Genomic DNA, 24,676 nt, shown 5'->3' on the forward strand with positions numbered 1-24,676 from the left:
TCATTTTCATCTAATTTTTATCTAATATTTTTCTAAAATATGTACTGTAAATTTTTTCTCATGGCAAATTTAAAGTTTCTTTATTTTCCTTAAGGAAAATTTTGTTTTGTTGTATTTTCTTTCGTTGTAACCTTTTGTAATAAAGGAAAAATACCTTCTTTAATTTGCATTAGAGTAATATATAGTTTTATTTTTAATAAATGAGGGAATCCTATGTAAATTATAGCTTTGGGTGATTATATGTCAGTATAGGTTCATTTTTAACAAATGTACCACTTGACAAAGGGCTGATATCCAGAATTTACAAAGAACTAAAACAGATTTACAAGGAAAAAACAAGCCCATTCAAAAGTGGGCATAGGATATGAACAGATACTTTACAAAAGAAGACATACATGAGGCCAACAAACATATGAAAAAATGCTCATCACCACTGGTCATCAGAGAAATACAAATCAAAACTACATTGAGATACCATCTCACGCCAGTTAGAATGGCGATCATTAAAAAATCTAGAGACAACAGATGCTGGAGAGGATGTGGAGAAATAGGAACACTTTTACACTGTTGGTGGGAGTATAATTAGTTCAACCATTGTGGAAGACAGTGTGGCGATTCCTCAAGGACCTAGAAATAGAAATTCCATTTGACCCAGCAATCCCGTTACTGAGTATATATCCAAAGGATTATAAATCGTTCTACTGTAAAGACACGTGCACATGAATGTTCATTGCAGCACTGTTTACAATAGCAAAGACCTGGAACCAACCCAAATGCCAACTGATGATAGACTAGACAGGGAAAATGTGGCACATATACACCATGGAATATTATGCAGTCATCAAAAACGATGAGTTTGTGTCCTTTGTAGGGACATGGATGAACCTGGAAACCATCATTCTCAGCAAACTGACAGAAGAGCAGAAGATCAAACACCACATGTTCTCACTCATAGGCGGGTGTTGAACAATGAGAACATATGGACACAGGGAAGGGAGCACTACACACTGGGGCCTGTTGGGGGGAAATAGGGGTGGGACAGTGGGGGGTAGGGAGTTGGGGAGTGATAGCATGGGGAGAAATGCCAAATATGGGTGATGGGGAGGAAGGCAGCAAATCACGCTGCCACGTGTGTACCTATGCAACAATCTTTCATGTCCTTCACATGTACCCCAAAACCTAAAATGCAATAAAATAAACAAACAAACAAACAAAACAAATGTACTGCTATGGTGGAGGATGTTGATACTGGAGGAGGCTAGCATGTGTGGTAGCAGGAGATATGGAAAATCTCTATACCTTCCTCTTAATTTTGCTGTGAACCTAAAACTGCTCCTTAAAAAGAAGAAAAAAAAATGAAATCTTAAGAACGAAACATATAGCCTGCAACACCAAGAGTGAATGCTAATATAAACTGTGGACTTTGATAATGGTTTGTTAAAATAGGTTTCTCAATTGACAATTTACCACTCTGGTGCAAGATGTTGAGAATGGGGAAGTAAGGGGATAGTTGAATGATAATAAAGTGGGTAAATGACGTAAGGAAACTGTACCTTTTGCTTAATTTTGCTGTGAACCTTAAACTGCTTTTTAAAAAATGCCTTATTTGAAAAAAAGACAAAAAATTAGAATGTATGTAAAAGCACTTTGAAATGTAAAAGGAATATAAGAATGTGAGCTCTTTTTGTTTTTATGTTTTTAAGTATTATAGCCTGAGCCAAGGGCTAGGATCTTACTGCAGTATAACACTGTTCTTGTTAGGAAATAACAAAATCAAAAACTGACCTGGACTTAGAGATGAACCAAAGTAAACTATATAAACCAAAGTAAACCAAAGTCATTCTTAGACTTTAAGGACCTGCAGCAGCACTCACTGATATTCATGTCAAGTTAATGCAGTTGACACTATTTTATTGTGACCATAGTTTGCATTAGGGTTCACTCGTTGTGTTGTACAGTTATTTATGCTTTGACAAGTGCAGAATACCATGTACCCACCATCAGAGTCTCATAGAAAACAGTTTCACTGCCCTGTAAATCCTCTGTGCTCTATCTATTCATCCTTCTACCCCTTCTCCAAACCTCTGGCAACCACTGATCTTTTTACTATCTTTATAGTTTTGCCTTTTCCAGAATGTTTAGCTTTTCTTCTTTGTTATCTTCTAGAAGTTTTCCAGTTTTGCATTTTATGTTTAGATCTGTAATGCATTTTCAGTTAATTTTTGTAAAAGGTGTAAGATCTGTGTCCAGATTTCTTTCTCATGCAGATGTCCAGTTTTCCAGTACCATTTGTTAAAAAGTAACAAATGGTTACTTTTTAACTCCATTGAATTACCTTTACTTCTTTGTCAAACCAGTTTATTCATGTGAATTTGTTTCTTTGTTCTCTATTCTGTTTTAATCTATTTATATGTTATTTTGCCAATATCACACCATCTTTATTTCTAAAGCTATATAGTAATTCTTGAAATTATGTAGTGTTGGTCCTCCAACTTTCTTCTTTTTCTTCAGTATTGTGTTGGCTATTGTGAAACTTTTGCATTTCCACGTAAACTTTATAATCAGCTTGTCAATATCCAAAAATAACTTGCTGGGATTCTTATTAAGATTGCCATAAATCTGTAAGTCAGAGTGGAGAGGGAGAACTAACATCTTGATGTTATTGACAGTGAACATGGACTATCTCTCTATGTAGATCTTCTTGGATCTCTCTAGGATTTTATAGCTTTCCTCATATAAATAAATCCAACAAAATATAGATCACATTTTTTTAGCTTTATACCTAAGTAGTTTCTTTTTTGGTGATGATTATTTTATGTTAAATTCAAACTCTAATTGTTTGTTGCTTATATATAGGCAAGCAATTGATTTTTTTTATTAACTTTGTATCCTGTACCATTGCTGTAATTGCTTATTATTTCATAATTTTTTGTTGTGATTTCCTCTAAACAAAGGCAGCTTATTTCTTCCTTCCTAATATGTATACCTTTTATTTCCTTTTCTTCTCTTACTGCATTAGGTAGGGCTTCCAGTACAATGTTGAATAGAAGCAATGAGAGGGAATGTTCTTGCTTTGATCTCAATCTTAGGTGGAAAGTATCACCATTAAATGTAATTTTAGCTGTCACTATTTTATGATGTTCTTTATCAAGTTGAAGAATTTTCCCAATATTCTTAGTTTGCTGAGAATTTTTATTATTAATGATGTTGAATTTTATCAAATGCCTTTTCTATTACATCTATTAATGTGATTATACAATTTTTCTTCTTTAGCCTATTAATGTGATAAATGATATTAATTGATTTTGGGGTGTTTAACCTGCCTTGCATACCTAAACCTCATTTAGTCATGATGAATAATTATTTTCTTTTTTGATTTAATATTTAAATATTATTTGAGTATTTTTGTATGTGTGTTTATAAGAGAAATTGATCTGTAAGTTTTCATTCTTGTAGTGTATTTGGTTATATATTATAATATTACTGGCCTCATAAGAGTTAGGAAACGTTCCCTCTACTTCCATTTCCTGGAATACATAGTAGAGAATTGCTATCATTTCAGTGTTTGGGTAGACTTCTCTATTGAAACGATCTGAGCGTGGTGATTTTTTTCAAGATTATTATTATTGTTTTAATTTCTCTATAGATATAGTCCTATTCAGATTATCCGTTTCTCCTTGTGTAAGTTTTGATAGGTTATGTCTTTCAAGAAATGGATTCATCTAAGGTGTCAAACTTGTGGGTATAGAATTGTTTATAATATTTATTATTAACACTGTATTTTAAACTACATGATATTTAACTTCCTCTGAAACATAATTGGTATGGAACTATAATGTAACTGAATCATTTTATCATAGTATTTGTTGTTAATACCTATAATTTACTAAATAGACTATGTGTCAGGCACTTTACTACCTAGTTTACTATTTTATCTTTAACTCTCATAACAGATCCTCTGTAAGCTAGATATATCCCCTTTTTAAACAGATGAGGAAACAGACCAAGAGAAAATGGTGAAGAACTCAAAGTTAAAGACCTAGTAAAAGTCAGAAAAAAAATTTAAACTTAGGCCTTTCTGTCTCCATAGTCCATGTTAAAATAGGTCTACTGATTGCAAATAAATTGTTCTCTCTTAAGACGGCTCCAGATACAAACCTTTAGAAACCTAGTATTCACATAGATGAATGTCTTTTTTTGTACTCATTCATTTGTTCAAAACATGTTTATTGAATGCCTACTGTGTGCCAGACACTGATTTAGGCATTAGTGGTAATGTAGCAAACACAACAAAAGTGTTTCCTTTCATGGACTTTTTATTAAGAGGAAATCATAAAAATATTGATACCAGTAGCCACTCATGGCTTTATGTGCTTTACAATTACTAACTCATTTAATCTTTATAATGATCTTACAGAGTAACATTATTCTCAGTTTTACAAATGGGGAAACTGATATACCAGAGTTTAAGTAACTTGACCAAGGTTGTCCAGCTTATGTGCCAGAGCCACACTGGTGTGGTCAGTGTGAATGACTAGATGAAATCTCACCGGTTTCTTTGAAATAGCATTTCTGGAGAGGGACTCATAGAGAAAAGAGTTAGTGAATGGTCGGTCACCTATTGCAGTTTTGAACAGTAGGCAGGAGCCTCTTTAGCAAGACTAGGTATCCATCTCCGGAAGATAGACTAGCTTTTGTGCTGTGAAGCATTTAAGTAGCATGCTTTGGGAATATTGTTTTGAGGTTTTAATCTGGCATAATGAGGGTTTCTATCTGACTGCAGTATGATATAGCAGAACTGTGGCTTCCAATAACAATGGCCTTGGGGGAAAGAGTATGGGAACAGGGCAAGTTAAAATGCCACAGAGCTTACTGCTCTTACAAAAATTCAGCCATTTTCCTGGAACACTCCTTCAACAGGCCTTGGATCATTGAAGGCCTCTGGTAATTTCCAGAGTTCTAAAAAAGGTTTTACAGTTTTTGCCAGTACTCTTATTGCTGTTTTAGACAAGTGTGTCTTTGGATGTCCTCACTCTGCTATGCCAGAAGTGCTTCTCCCTTATAATTGAATGTTGACATTACAAATTCTACCCAAATTTTAGGAAACACAGAGGTATTTTTTAAATCCTATTCTTTTGCCTGGAGAGAGGAAACATTGTTGACTAAGTAAAAAGGACACTGCCTTCTAATAATGGCATGCCATTGGGCAATACTTCTCAGCCAGTGTGGTCATTTGAATGCTTACTCTGCCATAGGATTAAGTGTGATAATTTTCCCAGGAAAAATGAACAAATTTTATATGTGAATTCATATAACATGAACTACTCATATCTATATTTAAATGAAATATTGACCTGAAAATTGAGATTTATTTTAAACTCAAAACTAAATTTGTCCAGATATTAATTAGTATATAGAAAGTTTATTAGAATCTGATTATACCTTGGCTCTTAACTTATATTCCCTTCTGGTTATTTGAACCAAAAGTATTCCTGGCATAAAGAGTAATTTGTTTAAATTTAGAAAGATGGTTAAAATTTCACACGCTTTCTGTTTTACCTAAGTCTCAGCATTTTTATCCATTGATTATTTTCAATGTACAGGATTGTAAGTTTACAAATTAATATTTTTCACATACATTCATTGTCTTTTTTCTGTCAATTCTTTAGTCTTTTATTATACCTCACATGTTATTTAATAGGACTGTGCTTTTTCTACATTTCATTTGCACTACCGGAAGGGTTTATTCTCTTAACAGGAGGTACACTCAGTGAAATTTGCAAACTCTCAAACAAGTTTAATAGTGTAATTCCTGTGAGATCTGGCTACGAAGACTTGGAACTCTTGGACCTTTCAGCACCATTTTTTATACAAGGAACAGTACATCACTATGGGTATGTTTTCAACTCAGAAAATTTTTGGAATTAAAAACTGTTTAAGAGTAAATTTTATTAGTTTATTTCATTGGTTACTATATGTTCAACAGAAACTTTTAGTGTATCAACTTAGATGTACTAGCTTTTTCTGACGTATATCTGTTCTTTTGATAAGCATATAGAGAGAGTACACACAATGTGTGAGGCATAGAGCTGCCTTCTTTTTATTCCACAGTCAGAGGCTGGTACTCACTTGTTTTCTTTCACAGTGAGGATTTATATACCAGTTACAGAGAAAAAAATCAGAGCTGCAAACCTAGTGAAAATTAAGTGACTGAATTTCAGAATCTCTGAGCCACTAAATTACAAATTTGCTGCCACTGAAAATTGGAATATAAAAGAATACATTAGAAGCTGAAAAACAGATTTCTAAATTTAGAAGGAGGGGATAGGGATAAAATCTCCTCTATTGCTTGATGAAACAATCACCCTGGGCATGTTCGGATTTGAGAAACCTTGGATTATAATGTATGTTTTGTCATACTATTCCTCTTTTCCAACTTCTAAATTTGTGGCAATTATTAGTCATTGTCATAATTTGTAAATCCTGATTAAAAAATTATATACTCGTTGAAAAATATTATACTGTAACCATGATACCTTCTTAATTGTATAGTAAAGTCATTGTTAGGCATTGTTTGTGTTCTGTCAACAAATCCTAGAATTCTAGCCATAAAGTGAAACTGTGTGCCACTGACTTAAATCCCTGGGTTATAGCTGTTTTTACTGTTATATGCTCAGTGTCTAGTGATCTCTCTCATTAAACTCGTGATCTGAGAGTCAGTTTTTTTGAAAATAAAATTTTTAATTAAAATAATTAAAAAATAAAAACTCATAAAATTCTATTTTTCTTGTATAGTAAGTCACTAATTGAGCTTTTTCTTTCTGCATGCTCATCCTCGATCACTTGCTCTTGCTCTTTCTCCCTTCTCCCTATTTTGCCTTCCCAGTATTGGGCACCATGACAAGTCTAAACCAGGAAAGGAAATACTCATTTTAAACTCTGTAATATAACTTCTTCATTTACTAGAAGTCTCAATAAAATTACCTTAAGGCTCTCGACTTTTTTTTTCTTTGTGATGGAATATTGCTCTATTGCTCAGGCCGGAGTACAGTGGCATGATTGTGGCTCACTGCAGCCTCTGCCACCCGGGTTCAAGCAATTCTCCTATCTCAGCCCCTCAAGTAGCTGGGACTATAGGCACACACCAAATGCCCAGCTGATTTTTTTTTTTTTTGCATTTTCAGTAGAGACATGGTTTCATCATGTTGGCCTAGCTGGTCTCGACCTCCTGACCTCAAGTGATCCACTTTGGCCGCCTTGGCCTCCCAAAGTGCTGCAATTATAGGCGTGAACTACCATGCCTGGCCAAAGCTCTGGACTTGTTTTTTACTAGTTGCTTCAAAACTAAAACAAATGCTGTTCACACTCCATATTTTAAGACACTTTTACATTTTTTTATTACTTGAGCTTCATCATCAAAAGCCAGTATATCTTTTAATTGATTCTTCTTTTTATTTTTAGGTTATAAAATAATTTTAACTTACAGAAAAATATGAAAAGTAACATCACAACAATTACATAACCACCATTTAGATTTAACAAATGTTAACATTTTATCATTATTCCAGATCTCCTCCTCACCGCTTTTTTTTTTTTTTTTTTTTNTTTTTTGGAGTCGGTCTCACTCTGACACCCAGGCTGCAGTGGCATGATTTCAGCTCACTGTAGCCTTGATCTCCTGGGCTCAAGCAGTCCTCCCACCTCAGCCTCCCAACTAGCTGGGACTACAGGTGCACACCACCACCACACCTGTCTAATTTTTGTATTTTTTGTAAAGATGTGGTTTTGCCATGTTGCCCAGGCTGTCTTGAACTCCGGAGTTCAAGCAATCCGCCTGCCTCAGCCTCCAGACTTTAAGAAATTAAATGTTTCAGAGAAGTAAGGTAACTCCATACCAATCCCTTCTCTAACGCTTTTTTCTCAGAGACAGCTACTTTTCCCAACTTGGATTAAATCCTTCTCATCAATGTTTTTATGCCTTCGTTATAATATATGTGTGAACTCTTAAGCAGTATAGCATGTTTTTTGTTTTGTAAATTTATATAAACTGTTTCGTATTATGCCAACCCTTTTGCAGCTTGCTTTTTTACATTCATTATTATTATATTCAAGATTTACCCATATTGATGCATGTACATTTAGGTTATTTATTTTAATGTCTGTGGAGTATTTTATGAAATATCAGAATTTTTTGGCTATTTACCAGTTAATGGTGGATATGTGTTATTTTTTGTTTCATTTATAAAATGTGACTGAATGAAGTCACATTTTATGTTTCTTGTGTATTTCCCTTCTCATAAAATGAGTTGAGTGGGTCATGACCAAGTTTTTTTTTTGATCATATGATGTGGTTGTAGTAAGAAATAGAATGAGAGGGAATGGATAATAGAGAACATTTTACATAGTAAGGGTCAGTGTTGTTCCATAACACTTTCATTTCAGTTGTGTGTGTATGTTTGTATTACTAAGATATGTTATTAAATGAATTTCTTACTGTGAGCCCTTAACAAAAATGTTTGAAAGTTACTACTAAGGTGTTTACCTGGAATTAGAATTACTGGATTATAAGGTATACATAAGTTTTGCTTTAGGAGAAAAATACCCAATTGTTCTTCCCATGGTTCTAACAATTTATGGTCCCATCAGTAATGTATAAAAATTTTAGTTTCCACCAAGTTCACTCCAACACTTAGTGTTAATCTATTTCTGTCTTATACTTGGTATTAGTCTAACTTGTGCTTTTGTTAGGCCAGTGAGCATCAGATGCTATCAGTGATGTTTTTGTTTGTATTTCCTAGATGTCTAGTGTGTTTAAGCAGCCCCATGTTTATTAGCTACATAGGTTTCTTACTGTGTGAATTCCATGTTCACATCTTTTTCCTCTTTTTCTGTGAGGTCAGTGATTTCTTTCTTGGTTTGTTTTTGAGCAAGCATACATGTAATTGGTTGTAAGGTTTCTTTAGAGATACTAATCTCTTGTTAGATTCATCCATACTTCTAGTATGGATGCCTTTTTAACTTTATAAGGTTTCTTGTGTTTTATAAGCTTTTTAAAAATTTTTGTTAGGTAATTGCTTTATAGCTTATTCTCATCCATTTGCTTTCAAGTTTCTGGCATTCTATTTCATATGTCACTCATAAATAGAAGTTTATGGCTGAATTTTAGTTTTAATAGTTGAGTTTAAAATGTATTCTTAAATTATTGATATATTTAGTTTATGTTCCTGATTTTTTCTGTTTCCCCTTTTAGTGCTTTTGGAAGTAAGTAATTCTCTATTTAATTTTGACTTACTATCCTTAATTTTTAATTTTTATACTATACTTGCTTTATTAATTTCTAATGCTAATTAATATCATAGTCTTTTTCTTAGGCAATAATATTTTTTCCTTAAATTGACATCTTTTATTAGAAAAGACGATAAGATGTAATCTGGTAACCCTCTTGTTTTCCCAAAATGCAAATGAAAACAAATGTGTATGGACCTTTTCAACTTTTATTTTTATTCAAGTATATCTTTTCAAGTATATTTTCTTATCAACATCTCATAAACATTATGATGATGCATAATAAAAAATATATTACTCATGTTAGTATCAAGTAAAGCAAAATCCCTATACTAAATAATGCACGACTTTAGTATATTGTATAGTCTTCAATTTATATACATTTCAAAAGATAGCTATGATATTAGACATCATAAAATACAAACCTCTGGATATATGCTTACTAAAAATATTATCTAGAATCTTGTATGTTCTAACTGCTTTAGTAATTTTTCTCTATTGGCCATATTTATTAAGACTTTGAATTTATTAAGATATTACTTACAGCGGCCAGGCATGTTGACTCACGCCTGTAACTCCAGTACTTTGGAAGGCCAAGGCGGACAGATGGCTTGAGCTCAGGAGTTTGAGACCAGCCTGGGCATTGTGGCAAGACCTTGTCTCTACAAAATTATAAAAATTAGCTAGGCACAACTGTGGTTCCAGCTACTTGGGAGGCTGAAGGGGGAGGCTCACTTGAGCCTGGGAGGCAGAGACTCAAGATTGTGCCACTGTACCACTCCAGCCTGGGTGATAGAGTGAGACCCTGTCTCAAAAAAAAGAGAGAGAAAAAAAAAGAAAGATATTGCTTATAGAATCAAAGAATAGAAATGAGCGTTTTCTTCAACTTTTCATTTTAACAAATAAAGAAATTGAGAGCAAAATTAATTAATGATTTGGACCTGGAACCCAGCACCCTATTCTCAATTTAGAGTTGTTTATTCTGAATCTTCCACTGTCTTTTTATTGCCTTTATGTAATAAACTTACTCTTTCATAATTCTTTTCTGAAACAAGCAAGCACATTACAATATAGGGGATGCAGTACTCTTCTATTTAATAATTTATATTTTAAAACTACACATATTTGAGCTGTAAATAGCTATACAAGCTAAATTATTTTAAAATATTTATATGGTTTTTTCTTTTATAAATTTCAGATGTAAACAATGTTCTAATTTGAGAGCCATACAAAATCTGAATTCCTTGGTTGATAAGACATCGTGGATTCCTTCTTCTGTGGCAGAAGGTTAGCTAAATTTCCATGCCCTGCAATTTTGAATGTTTATATACAAGATTATTTCACCTACTTACATTTCAGCATACCTGAAAATATACCTATTCCTTTGTATACCTATTCCTTCTTCTGTAAACAGACTGCAAATTTAAAGATATCTACCAAGCCTTCCTTTAGTCTGCATTTCTTCAAGCAGGCACCATCACTGTCTTTGTACTTTCCCCCATGCTTTACTATTTTGTTTTTCCTCATCAGGAAGCATTCCACTTAACCAGTGCTCTTCTCAAAATTTGGCATTTAGAGCTGGCCATTGTGCTGCAGATGTGGTTTGGCCGATTCAGAATAAAGTGAAAATTATTATTACCTAAAACTGGACACTCAACTTCTACTGGCCTGAAATGGCATTGTATAGCTATTTATTTGTACACTTGGTTTTGTCTTCTTTCCTTTTTAATACAGCTGTCTCATGTTTTATTTGTGGTCTAGTGAAATCCTAGGTTCCTGTCACATGAACTCCTTGAACTTGGTCTCCTCATTCTATTCTGAATGTAATTTCTTTGTTTTTATGGTTCCTTGGGGTAGGTACTAAGTTTATTTTTCTTGATTTTAGTTCACAGTTTTAACCTATGGAGACCTTTAGAAGCCTAAAAATCAGTTCCCCTGTATTAATGTCTGTTTTATGCCCTAGTTCATGTCTGTATGTCCTAATTTATTCTTACTTGCACTCTTAATTAGTCCTCCTGTTTAAATATGGGTTCCATAGATAGAAGCTAATATATAACATTCTATAAATTGAGTATATTCCATTTTCAAATAAGAAGATATTTATCTTAACCTGTAAATTTTCGTGTTACCAGTATCTGATTTCTTCTTTCTTCCTCATCTTACCAAATTGTTAAATCTCAGATTCTGACATTCTTGACCATTCAACCAGATGATATCTCTTTTTAAAAGTGTAAATTATTCCCCTAGCTTATAATAGAGAGACATGCTAAAATGATGTTTAACTGCATGTTATTTTTTAGAACATTCTGTATTTTATCTTTCATAATACTAACATGCAATGAGTTAAATTTCATGAATCACATTTTGTGGTTTCTATGGAGGTTATCAACTCTTTTTTTTTTTTTTTTTTTTTTTTTTTGAGATGGAGTCTTACTCTGTCGCCCAGACTGGAGTGCAGTGGTGCAATCTCATCTCACTGCAACCTCTACCTCTTGGGTTCACGCGATTCTCATGCGTCAGCTTCCTGAGGAGCTGGAATTACAGATGTGTGCTACCATGCCTAGCTAATTTTTTTTTTCTCTTTTAGCAGAGATGGGGATTCATCATGTTGGGCAGGCTGGTCTTGAACTCCTGACCTCAGGTGCTCTGCCACCTCGACCTCCCAAAATGCTGGGAATACAGGCGTGAGGCTGTCAACTCATTTTAAATATACATTATATTAATATTTAATCAAAACAGGTTGGCCGGCACGGTGGCTCATGCCTGTAATACCAGCACTTTGGGAGCCCGAGGCAGGTGGATTATGTCAGGAGATCTAGACCATCTTGGCCAACATGGTGAAACACCATCCCTACTAAAATACAAAAAAAAAAAAAAAAAAAAAAAAAGCCAGACCTGATGGCATGGCATGCGCCTGTAGTCCCAGCTACTCAGAAGGCTGAGGCAGGGGAATCGCTTGAACCCGGGAGACGGAGGTTGCAGTGAGCCGAGATCACGCCACTGCACTCCAATCTGGCAGCAGAGCAAGACTCCGTCTCAAAAAAAAAAAAAAAAATGCTTATCATAAGACATTCTCCCTATGTGGATATAGTGAAATATTCCAAAATAAACCTGCTAAATGAGCTTAATTACAGGTTGAGTGTCTGTGGAGTTAAAAAACACAAACTGTCCTCTGCTTTGGCATCACAGCAATCAGGACAGAAGACTTATGTGACCAAATGCATAAGGATTTTCACCCACACACCAAACAAGCAATCCTACAGCAGACACTAGCTGGTGTTCTCCAATTCAATTCTGACACTATCTATCTACCTGGAGATAATATCTTGAGTTATTTCAGTATATAAAATTTACAGGTCTATACTATCATAAGACAATTTTAATTTTACCTTTATAATAAGGAATAGCAGACTCATGATTTGATCTTTTTTTCCTTCACTAGTATTGGGTGTTGTACCACTCCAATATGTGTTTGTTATGACATTTACTCTTGATGATGGAACAGGTGTATTAGAAGCCTATCTCATGGATTCTGTAAGTATCAGAGGTAGTAAAGATATTTTTAATTTAAAATATTTTAAAAATTTAAATTTTTTTAATATTTAAAAAATTGAATACATTTATTTATACCTGCTTTATTCCTAAAAGGACTTAAAGCAACTTAAAAATGTAAGTTAAAATATGAGCACATAAATTTTGAATCATCTGTGTATGTGTCTTTTTTATTTGACACCGTAAATCTTATTATTTGAATAATGAAAAATTAAAGAACAGGGATTTAAAGAGTCATTCTCTATACCTTAGCCAAAATGCAGAGATACGGCTACACTATGGAAGCATTATTTATAGTCAACATTTTATCATACTTTTTCAACCTCCACATTTCATATTAGAGGAAATTAAGTTACTTTGACAGGAGAGATAAATATTATTATATAAAGTTTTGAGGCAGTCTACAAAAACTTCCTCATTTCTAACACTAATTACAGCTTTGGAAGTCCCCAAGGCCACTCTTAGTTTTGATAATTCACAAAACATAGAATTCACTGAAACCTGCTATACTGACAGCTACAGATTATTACAGCGAAAGGATGTACATTAAAATCAGATAATGGGAGAGATGTGTAGGACAGAGTCCAGGAAAGTCCCAGACATGGAGCTTATGGTTGTCCCCTCCCCAGAGACTTGCAGACTGTTACTTTCCCTGCAACAATGTATAACAATATACGTAATATATTGCCAAATAGGGAAGCTCAGCTAAAAGTTTTTAGTGGATTCCATCATATAGGTATGGTTTACTGCCCATTGGCTGATCACAGTCTTCAGCCCCTCTTGAGATCAAGCTGATACCACATGCTCTGAATATCTTACCCTACATCATATTGTTAAACTATTAACAGTGACCAAAGCTTCCAGTCAAAAATACTTCTATCACCTGTGACATGGGAAGGGCTTAGAGATTACCTACCACAAGCTAAGGTCAAAGCCCATACTTCTCTTAGGGTAAAGTTAAAATGTTTACTACATGCATTGGAAAATATGTGAGGTAAAGTTAAGAGGAGAATTTTTCTCCTACCTACACAATTCATTTAACCTTTTATTAAATTATTGAATATTTAATGAGCACCTGCGGTGTGCTAGGTACTATCCTATGTGATGGAAGCAAAGCAAGCAAAATTCCTTCCTTCTTGAATCTTACAACCTAGTAGGGGAGATAAAAATTAAATAAATATATATATACTATATGTTATATTCATTTAAGCTTAGCACAAGATATTTTTTCTATGCAGAAAGAGAATAGCCTCACTTTTTAAATCATTATTACCACATCATTATTATTAAATCAGAGCAATTTACAGGTATTGATCGACTTACCACCTATGCAACTTACAACCATTCAACTTTATGACCACAATCGCTAGCCACGACTGCTCCGCGTCTGGCAGCGCAAACGTTGCCCAGCTGGGCGTACGACAGTGCGGACCAGCTTCCGGCAGCACTACCATCTCCCCGTGCACCATTTCAACTGTACATATAGCCTACTCAGCTTACTACCAAATCGTGTTACGACCGGTCTGCGGTCCCGACCGTGGTCGTAAGTCGAGCACTAGCTGTACTTGATTATATATATCTCAAAGCTATTTTAAGATTAAAGTAGTATTTTAATCTAATTAGCATTTTAATCTTCTAGGTAGCATTTTAATCTACTAATCTAGAATGCTGAGACCAGCATTCTAGTTTATGAATTCTACAATCTTGATAGAGTAAAATCGTCTAGATTATCTTTTAATTAGACAATATTGAAATATGTTTGTGTTAATAATAACATTACAGATGATATCATTTACTTTTTTTCTTCTCTTATAAAATATTTTTAAGGACAAATTCTTCCAGATTCCAGCATCAGAAGTTCTAATGGATGATGACCTTCAGAAAAGTATGGATATGATCATGGATATGTTTTGTCCTCCAGGAATAAAAGTTGGTAGGCAAGAATATTTTAAGAATTCCACACTTACTTTTACTTGAGATAGCAATAGCATATATGTAATCTGTGGACTTTGAGAAGTCTGAAAGCTTGGCTTCCAAATGAATTACTAAGTAGTGATTACTGTATGATCAACTTTGATGAAGACAGTGACAGGGATAAAATAGTTATGAATCATTTCTGCATTGAAGAGATTTTTTAAATATTTTTAAATATAGGAAAGGGAGGTAGCTTTGATTACAGGCACATGTGACGTTGTCATGCTACAAGCATTTTAGATGAAATTAGACCAAGAGTATAAATTGTTGGCAGTAAACGTTTTCTATAACAAATTCCAGGGTTATCCAGTTTAATCCATAATGAATTTTTTTATTTAGTGTTAACTAGTTTCAGATTTTGTAAAATTAAAAAGCTTATAGGCTTTTGTTTTACTAATTTTTTATAAGCTTTGTTTTCTATATAAACAAATTTTGATTAATAAACCAGATATTCCTCATTTCAAATTGTACTGCTTATACCTGCTGCTACTGAATTTTCCTTCTGTGGCCATATTTGTACTTATGTTGAAACTTGCAAATCTAAGTCATATTAAGACAATTTGATTTTTTTAACAACTTAACTTTTTATTGTAGGAAATTTCATCAGCTGCAGATTTAGCAGCTGTTTATCTTTATATGTTAATTTTAATCAAGCTTTACTTTCCCTGGTCAATCTTTGCATCTTATAATAGTTACATAATGATAGGAATTTCTGCTGATCTATAACAAAGTTTAACTTGAATACTTGTATTTGTTGTCAGTTTTAATTTGTGTTATCTGTTTGGGTTATTTTGGATAGATTTCTAGAAGTAAATCTTTATATAAAAAAACATGGCCTAGTAGACCCATTTTAACCACTATTTTAGATTTTAAATGTATATACCAACCATTTTGAAACACAAGATGTAATCACTGTTACCTATTTTTAGCAAAAATTCAAATTGGTCACAGTTGCTCCAGAATAATAACATGAATCTAGTATGTATTTGGGAAAGAGAATAATGTTAAATTTGGAAGGGACATTTACTTACTTTTCAAGCCAAAGTAAATGTCAACTTTTCTAGCTCAGTGGTATGCTTAGATACCTATTTCAGAGTTGTTTATTTTGTTTTAATGGTTAAATAACATTTTTGTTTTTGGTTTTGTAGATGCATATCCATGGTTGGAATGCCTCATCAAGTCATACAATGTCACAAATGGAACAGAGAATCAAATTTGCTATCAGATTTTTGACACCAGAGTTGCAGAAGATGTAATCTAATATTGCCATCCAACTTAGCATACACAAAATGTTGTAATTTATTAAAATGTTACTTTTCTATTAGATTATTATAAAACCCGTAAGAGATTTAGCTATTTTTTAAAATACCTTTCACAATTCCATTTTAACTAATATATTTTATTATTTTGACAAATAGATATTGTGTTATTTTAATGCCATCTTGTATGCTAAAAATGTTTCCGTTGCTCAAAATAATCAGGACGATGGCTTTCAGGTATATAAAAGAAATAGAGACATTGAATAAGAACTGTGTTTTCGTTTACTCTTCTACAGTCATTTTAGAGCAGTGGTTTTGTTAATCTACACTAGAACTCACATTTTCTATTGGTTTTTTGTGTATCAGCCACTGATTTCTCTGCCACTCACAATCCCTGGTTGAGCTTCTTTTCCTGCCCTGAGTTTTGTATCAGCAATGTCGATGATGTTAAGTATGGATATGGGATTAGAAAATGTCCTTATCTTAAATCTCTTGGCTTTAACTGGGTGCAAGGTAAATAATGGCTACGAATTTTGTTTTGCTTTTGTATAAAGGGATCTGCTAAAGCAAGTACTGCTTAGATAAGTGTTTGTCTGATCAAGCTACAGTGTACTTGAAGTAGAAATGGCAAAGTTGCTTTGTTGGGGTGCTGATACTGATGATTTTAGGGTAAATACATTTCTTTAGTCTTGAAATACATGGTTTGACTGCTTGTTCTCCAGGATGTTAGAGTTTTCGTTATTTCACCTCAACCTGATAAAGTGACTTAACATTTTTCTTTTCTAAGAGTCTCATGTAAAATATGCCAGTATTACAACTTACAACTAGTTGAAAGAGATGTTAACTTAGTAAAATAGTTTGTTTTTTACCTAACAACGTTTGTCAAATGTAAAATCATCAACATTCAATTTTGTACAAACATTTATATATATATATAGATTTGTGTATGTTATTTGCTAATGACAGATATAGATTACCTGGTTTAATATTAGTGAAGAATAAATAAGTGCACACATTTCAACTGTTTCATTTATTTGCCCCAAGTTGAGCAGAAAAATTATATGAGGCAAAGAATCAAAGCAGATGTGACAATACAGCAGATGTTTAGGGCTGTCTACACCCCAGGTATGCACTAAACACATATTTGATTCTCACAGCAACCCATTTTTCTGATAAGAAATCTGAGACTTGATTGATAAGCTGACTTGATTAAGTTTTTGCCCAGTTTTTAAATGCCAAAGTCTGTGCCTTAATTCAGGTAATATCTATTTAGAACCTGTACTGTTAACCATTCAGCGATTCTGGAACGGAAGCCAACAGTTTTCTGCAAATGAGTCATTGACTTAAATATCTGAAATAACATTGGAAATAGATTATAAGAGGAGTCAGTGTGTTTTTCTATATAGTACTTTCAAAAAACTTTTAGCATCTTATTGGCAAAAAAGGATTGGATAACTGATTTTCTCTGCTCATAATAACTCAAAATTCTAGTTCCTGAGTATATTAACACATCTCTATACCTAACTACCAATGTCCCCCATCATCAGCTTATCAGCTGTTTGAGACAGTGAGAGAGACTGATTTTATTGTTTTCAGGAATATAGACTCTTGGTTCAAAACATTTTCTTGAAAAATATTTTAAAACTCTGTAGTTGAACAGGTGTGTTTCCATATTGATAAAATGCTCAGGATACAAAGATGTGATAAACATTTTTTTCTGCCTCCAGGAAGCACTCAATCTAGAAAAGTAGAGGTCAAAAAGTACCACAGGTTCCTACTGTAAACCTGCAAGACCTCCAAGTTAAGAAAGGAAAACTTCCTATGAATCTTCATGATGATAGGTCATTTCTCTTTTTATTTTTGTTTTAAATAAACATCCACATTATCATGATTTCTTTTGGTTTATTGTGGGGTTTTGTCCTTTTTAAAAAACTTTTCAGTTTTGAGCAAGAATTGTTCTATCAACACCTAGTTTTTGTCTAGAGATGATGTATGCACTTTATGCTAATCACGACCCCACAGAGTTAGGAGAATTTTATTTCTGGAGCTACAACTAAATGGTAGTTCATTGTGCCCCAGTTTGATCCCCACCCCCTTTACGTGAACACTGATAGAATCTCCGTGTCAGATTTTAAATTACATAAATTTAAGAAAGTGGTTTGTGTACAGCCTCAGCCTCAATTTCCAGTTTCTGCAGCATCCACTTTTTAAGACATTACTGGATTGACTCATGTTGTCCCTGTACTGCTCTTAGAAAGCATGTCTTAGAAAAATCTGAGACAGTCCATTATTCTTTATCTAGATGTAGCAATGAGAAATGCACTTATTAAAGGCTTTTTCTGTGTCCACCTTCAATTATACTGCTGTATTTGAAGGAACTATACATGCCAACATACAATGTATCATTCCTCATTCTTTTTACCCCTTCTCATGCTTTAGTTTGGGAATTGTTTCCAAATCATTATAGAAAGACTGATGTTGATAGAAGCAGCCACTTTTAACAATATGGTGTATAATTTTTCAGATTGTTCTTTCTAAGAACATGTGAGCATGTGTGTATATATACATACATACACATATAAGCATTATGTGATATATCTCTGCAACTTTTTTTTGTCATTTTATATAGAAAACTGTATTTTTTCATATTGATTTACGGGGAGAAACTCATTGCTTATAGTTACTCAGCATAAATAACTTTCAGTGTGTAATTCTCTGATAATTTTACTTTCTGTTTCTGTTGTGGTTTTTTGTATAAGTATTCTGTTTTTTATTGTGCCAGTTTTTGATTTTGTGTTTTACAAAAATATATTTTTGTTACCTGTTTTACTACCACATATTCATGATAATGTGTTTTACTTATTTTATTTTGTATTTTGTCTGGTGTTATTTCCCTTTTAAATGAATCTGTAGACCCAGAGACCTAATTTCACTATATCTTCTGGAGTTTTTAGGTGATTAGAATTTTGGAGACCTATACAGACTTCCTAATACAGGATTAGGACTCTGCATGACATGGTTGTTTTAAATTATTCTTTCATGTTTTGAGGAATTTATTGTGAAATGAATATTAATGTAAGAAAAAAGAACATCTTCTGTAATGCTTTTCATTAGGAAATTGACTCCATGAAGAATATGATGAGTCACACGAAAGTTCTAGAACATTATTTTAGGGGAAATATAAATATCTCTTTATTTCCTGGCCCCTCAGAATCTCTGGATAATGTCAACCTTACCTATTCCAGGGAAAAGGGACCTAGTCACCTAGTAAAATCTGGGCATAATGACCTGTCTTCTCTCTGGTTCTTGGAAAGAGTATCTAAAGTCACTAACCAGGCACTCAGAACTGCTCTCAGGTATGTGAGATCCTATCTTCTTTTGGCAGTCAGTAAAGTAATCAGTAAAGTGCTATGTTTGTTTGTTTGTTTGTTTTCCACTATTGTGATTTAAGCTGTTAGGAAATTTGAGATAGGGATTCTAAGTGATGATTATCTTAAATGGAGATAAATAAATGTCTCTCTTCCATCAGGAATGCATTTGATGGGTTGAAAATTATTAAGCATCAATTATAATGACAAAGATAATGTAACAGTATATATGGGAGCTCTCCCTCCCACAGCCAATTGGTAAAACATGGATATTACAGAGATTCCTCTGCTATTTTTAGACTATAGCAACATCTTAATGAATTTCTAATATTTTTCCTTGAAATCTTGGCCACAGTCAGTCACACTGGTAGAAAGAGGTTGTGTGTGTGTGTGTGTGTGTGTGTGTGTGTGTGTGTGTGTGCGCGCGCGCACTTGCTTTTATTCTCTTCTTTGAGTTCACTTTGCAATTTACCTGAAAATCTAGTCCACAACTATCAACTTATGTCGAAGTTTCTTTTATTTCCTCTATTTGCAGTATTTTAAAGATTTGGAGCGGGTGTGTTAAAAACCTTAATCTTCCTATTGTTTATTAATCAAATATTGATGCAGTTCCTCAACATGTACCTTTTTATATACAACCTTGTTTTTTTCCCAATAACTTCAAAATAGTTTTCCTCTTCTTTGAAATTGGAACTCCCAGATAGAAGCTCTTTTGTTGTTAAAAAACTCTATTCCTCAGCCGACTCCTGTCCTCCATTAGAAGGCAGTCTTTCTAGAATTTAAAGTCTCTTGCCAAGTTTAGCTACCTCATAAGTGACATTGCATTGTATCCCATGCTTTTATAATAGTTAATACATACATAAATAGCTAATGCAAGTCTCTCATAGCACTACAGGGAAGGTAAGTCATTTTAAAATTAAAAGCATTAACCTGTGGGCTAAAGTAAAAACATAGCTTGCAACAGGTAGGCAGGGCTGTAGTTTTATTTTTGTATGGGAAATGTTTTGTGCTTAATTTTCATTAGAAAAGTTTCTAGAAAAATAAACATCTTTAAATTTTGGAATCATTAAATTTTTTTTACAATAAAAGCTTAAATGGAGGTTAAAACAAAGAATACAAAGTACAAATAGATATGTAAAAATTAATGCCTCTGCATTCATTTATTACTCATACAGTGTCTGTATCCAAAAAGGATTTGATGTGATTTACAATAAAAGACAAACATGTGCCACAGGACACACCTTTAGAAATAGGGCAAGAAGGGCCAAAGAGAGAAGTGTTAAAATAATTTAAAAATTCTAACCTAAGGAATGCTACACATTTTGAACTACACTTATTGAAACAGCAGTGTTCCCTGACCCTCTAAGGACATGTGACAGTGGTGTGGCTCTCTGTTTGGGCCACTGCAAGCTCAAACCCCTTATGGGAGGGGGAGCACACACAGGCAGATACAGGAACTGGGGTGAGAACTTTGGGGCTTCAGCCCCACGGCAATGTCTAGGGTTGGGTGCCTGTAACTCCTGAAGCCCCAGTATTATGGTGCTCCTTTAGCTCTGCCACCCGCAGACAGCTTAAGTGTTAACCACTCAGTGCCCCCTTGTCACCCAGGTTCTTGTTTGGAGTCCAAGAAGAATAAGGTCACACATGGACTTGAAGGATGAATGTGGGGTTTTTATTGTGTAGTGGATGTGGCTCTCAGTGGGGTGGATGGGGAATTAGAAGGGAGATAGATTGGGAAAATGATCCCCTGGAATTCGGCCATCCACCAGCAGATCTCTCCAGTTGTCCCCAGCCAAACTCCTCTCAGTGTTCAAGTACTCCATCCCTTCTCTCCTTCTCTACTGCTCCCTTCTGCCATTTGTCTGCCTGTCTCCTCATCTGCTGCAGGAGCCTAGGGTCTGGCATTTATATGGGTACAAGATAGGGGGATATGGCAGGCCAAAAAGCAAGTTTTTGGGCATGTTCTAATTTAGGTCCGTGGGTTTCCAGGTTACATTGCTTCTACTAAATAAAAGTTACTAAATTATGTTACTAGGAAATACATTTTATTTATCTCAACACTGAGTGCAAGTACATTTTTATATTAGACACCCCAAACAGAATGATTTATGTAGTTAATGGTAGTTGCTTTAAAATGCAAAAATATGATCCACAATGTAGGAGTTAAGTTCTGAAGATGGAAGAAATGGAGCAGGGGAATTTTCTACTAAATATCCACCTTTTGTCTCATGTGAGGAAGGTTTTTGTTTTAATAATTAATGTTAAGAGTCTGAAATATCTGCATATTTAAAAATTATTAGAAACACTAATGGCAAGAAAAAGTCATAAATATTTTTCTGGTATTAAAAAATCTATTCCCTTCAGATACAAAAGTCACTGAGAAAATTAGCTCTTTTTACCTTTTCCTTTTCTGGTTGTAGATGATAAATTAAAAGAAATGTCTTTATGAACATAATGATTCATGTCAGGAATAATGCAGGTTTTAATGAGTCATTTAGAAGACATGTATTCCAGTTTTTCACCTTCAGTGCTCCATGGAAGGTGTTGTTTTAGTCATAAGTCAAACAAGCTTCACACTTATGCCAAACTGGGAATTTGCTGGGAGAGTATTTTAACTACATCAAATTTACTTGGCTCTAATACCCAAACATTACATCTTGTCATCCATGATTCCTCTTTCTTTTGCACTCCACATCCAATCCATTGTAAAAATTATCATGGCTTACTCTAAAATACATCCAGAATTTGACCATTTATTACCACTTCTACCATCATGTTGGTCATGCTACTATCTTCTTATGCCTGTACTATATCCGGTGCCCTGCAACTAGTCTTCCTGCCGCCACAATTTTCCCACGTATTACACTCTCAGCCCCAGGTCAATCTGTTAAAACATAAGGCACATCTTATTTTCCATGTGATTGCCATGGCCTTCACCACCCAGTGTGATAGATCCAGTTCCGCGCTACCATTCTAATAAATTCTACTCTCATTTTTCTCCTTTCATTGCTTTTCAAACACTTGTCTTATTTTTTTAACCTACTGGGCCTTTGTACATGATGCTGTTACTTTATTCTGGATACTGCTGAGCAGTTGTAGGTTTCATGCTTCATTGCCTGACATCTCTGTTCCAACATAATCTTACCAGAAAGGCCAACCCTGACTATATAAAGGACCACCCTGCCCATCCCACTCCACGCCCCCACCCCTGCCTTTATTTTTCTCCACAGCATTTATTCATCTGACATAGATTTGTTTGCTGATCTCACATATATTTATTTGCTCTTTCCTCAGTAGAATATGAGCTCCTTAGAGGCACGGAGTTTGATTTGTTCACTGCTATTCACCAAGTATCTAGAAATTCATGGCACATAAGTGCTCAGTAAATATTCCTAGAATGAATAAAATGATCATCTCATATTTGAGAACTCTCTCCCAAAAATATTAGGTTAGTGCAAAAGTAATTGGGGTTTTCGCCATTTAAAGTAATGGCAAAAATACTAGAATTTATTAGCATCTCAAGTGATTTTAGAGCAGTGGTAACCTGGGATCCAGAAATTTACATTGAAAAGTAAAACCGCTTGAACCCAGCAGGTAGAGATTGCAGTGAGCCAAGATGGTGCCACTGTACTCCAGCCTGGGTGACAGAGTGAGACTCCATCTCAAAAAAAAAAAAAAAGTAAAACCTGGGTAATTGTGATATAGATTGAATTAAGATTTGATGGGCTGAGGCTCAGTCATTCGTGTTTACAATGTCCCCACGTGATTTCTCCTTTAGTAAAAATATATGGACCCACTTTTCAAAATTGTTTTAGAATATGGGGTCTGTATCTGATTGCTTTTTAAAATTTATTTAAAATGCCTGGCCCTGAAAAGGGTTGAGTTGAAGCACCTTGATCTAGAATCAGTCAGTGGTTCTTAAAGTTGGCTTCAGGTTATTATCAGCTGGAGAGGGAACTTTAAAAATATCAGATTCCAAGGTGTCACCCTGGAATCTAGCTCAAGACCACCTGGATTCAACTGCCTGCTCACTAGCTATTTGACCTTAAGCCAGTGGTTGGCCTTTCTTGAAAATTGGGAATTATAATAGTGGCCACTTTAGAAGGCCGTGATGGGGCAGGAAGAAATGAAATATTAAAATGCGTAGACTCCGGCACAGAAGAAAGTGTCATAAAGGATTGAATGTCAGTACATTTTGGCGACAACTAATCATCTTTATTGCTACTCTTTTAAAAAGAGACTTAAAATTTATGGCTTTCCTCTATTTTGCTGATTTCTTAACATCCCAACCATCATTGTTTTAATGGTTGCAAGGGGAAGCAACTACACCCTCCAGGTTATTTCAGGCCCAGCTAGTGAAGCTATTAAAAGATGAGTATGAAATGGACGGAACATGGGGATGAAATGGAGTGAATGTCATTGATCAGTTGACCAAAGAATCCTCTCCTAAGCTGGTTATCTGGATAGTTTTAGGATTGCAAATGCTATTTTTTCCATTATCTTGTTCCTGTTGTGTAAAAATATGGAGAAATAAAGAAACTCAAATAAAAAACAGTAATCATCAAAAGCCAGTAGGGCTGATTTTTACAATAAGGTATAGCTTGACTTAGTAACTTAATGAGGAGGAATCTGAAAATGATAGTGTACAAGCACTGAGGAAAAAGGAAAACACTTTACTCTGAAACAATGGCAGAAAGGAAGTCATTTGTAAATTTTATGGAAAATTTTTTGCGATGTAGCCACTTTGTGAAAGTCTCTTCAGTTTCTTCATTCAAGTCACTTAAAACTAAAAGCAAATAAAACTGTAGATTTCCCATTGCCTTTATCACTCTACAGTGTTTATATGTAATAAATCGCTGACTTCCATTAGTTGTTTTCCAAAGTCATCAGGAAATATTTTTCTTATTATTTGGTATGATCTAATTTGGAGTGTGATTATATAACTCAATGTACTTGTCTCTTCTTATAACAGAGATTTAAAGAAAGAATAATGATATAATACACTGCTAGTGTTGAGTCCCTGTGGTTTTAGTTAAATCTAAATGCAAATCTAAATGCATTTTTTATGCTGGGATATTTGGCAAGACATTTTTTAATGCTTATTTTATAGTTCCACAGACCATAACTGACATCTGTTTGAAAGTACTGAATTTCCAATATTGAATATTCAAGATTACTCCCTACCTTAAGATCACAAAAGAGACATGTGACATAATTTATCTATCTCAGAAAATAAGG

The 24,676-nt window shown here is 34.2% G+C and overlaps 1 protein-coding gene across 6 annotated transcripts in view; it reads left to right on the plus strand.

The window, feature by feature from the left end:
* POT1 (protection of telomeres 1) overlaps nucleotides 1-17,964 on the plus strand; it is a 108,826-nt gene extending 90,862 nt beyond the window's left edge. For all 6 annotated transcript variants that reach the window (XM_017517550.2, XM_037734576.1, XM_037734577.1 and 3 more), the window contains 5 exons: nucleotides 5,759-5,894; nucleotides 10,484-10,572; nucleotides 12,728-12,819; nucleotides 14,665-14,770; nucleotides 15,960-17,964. In XM_017517550.2, the coding sequence (XP_017373039.1) occupies nucleotides 5,759-5,894; nucleotides 10,484-10,572; nucleotides 12,728-12,819; nucleotides 14,665-14,770; nucleotides 15,960-16,072 (536 nt within the window). In that variant the 3' untranslated portion in view covers nucleotides 16,073-17,964. The remainder of the gene's footprint in view (nucleotides 1-5,758; nucleotides 5,895-10,483; nucleotides 10,573-12,727; nucleotides 12,820-14,664; nucleotides 14,771-15,959) is intronic.
* Nucleotides 17,965-24,676: the final 6,712 nt, after the last annotated feature.

This window comes from Cebus imitator, unplaced genomic scaffold (genome assembly GCF_001604975.1).
Source record: "Cebus imitator isolate Cc_AM_T3 unplaced genomic scaffold, Cebus_imitator-1.0 Scaffold636, whole genome shotgun sequence".
Classification (NCBI taxonomy): Eukaryota; Metazoa; Chordata; class Mammalia; order Primates; family Cebidae; genus Cebus; species Cebus imitator.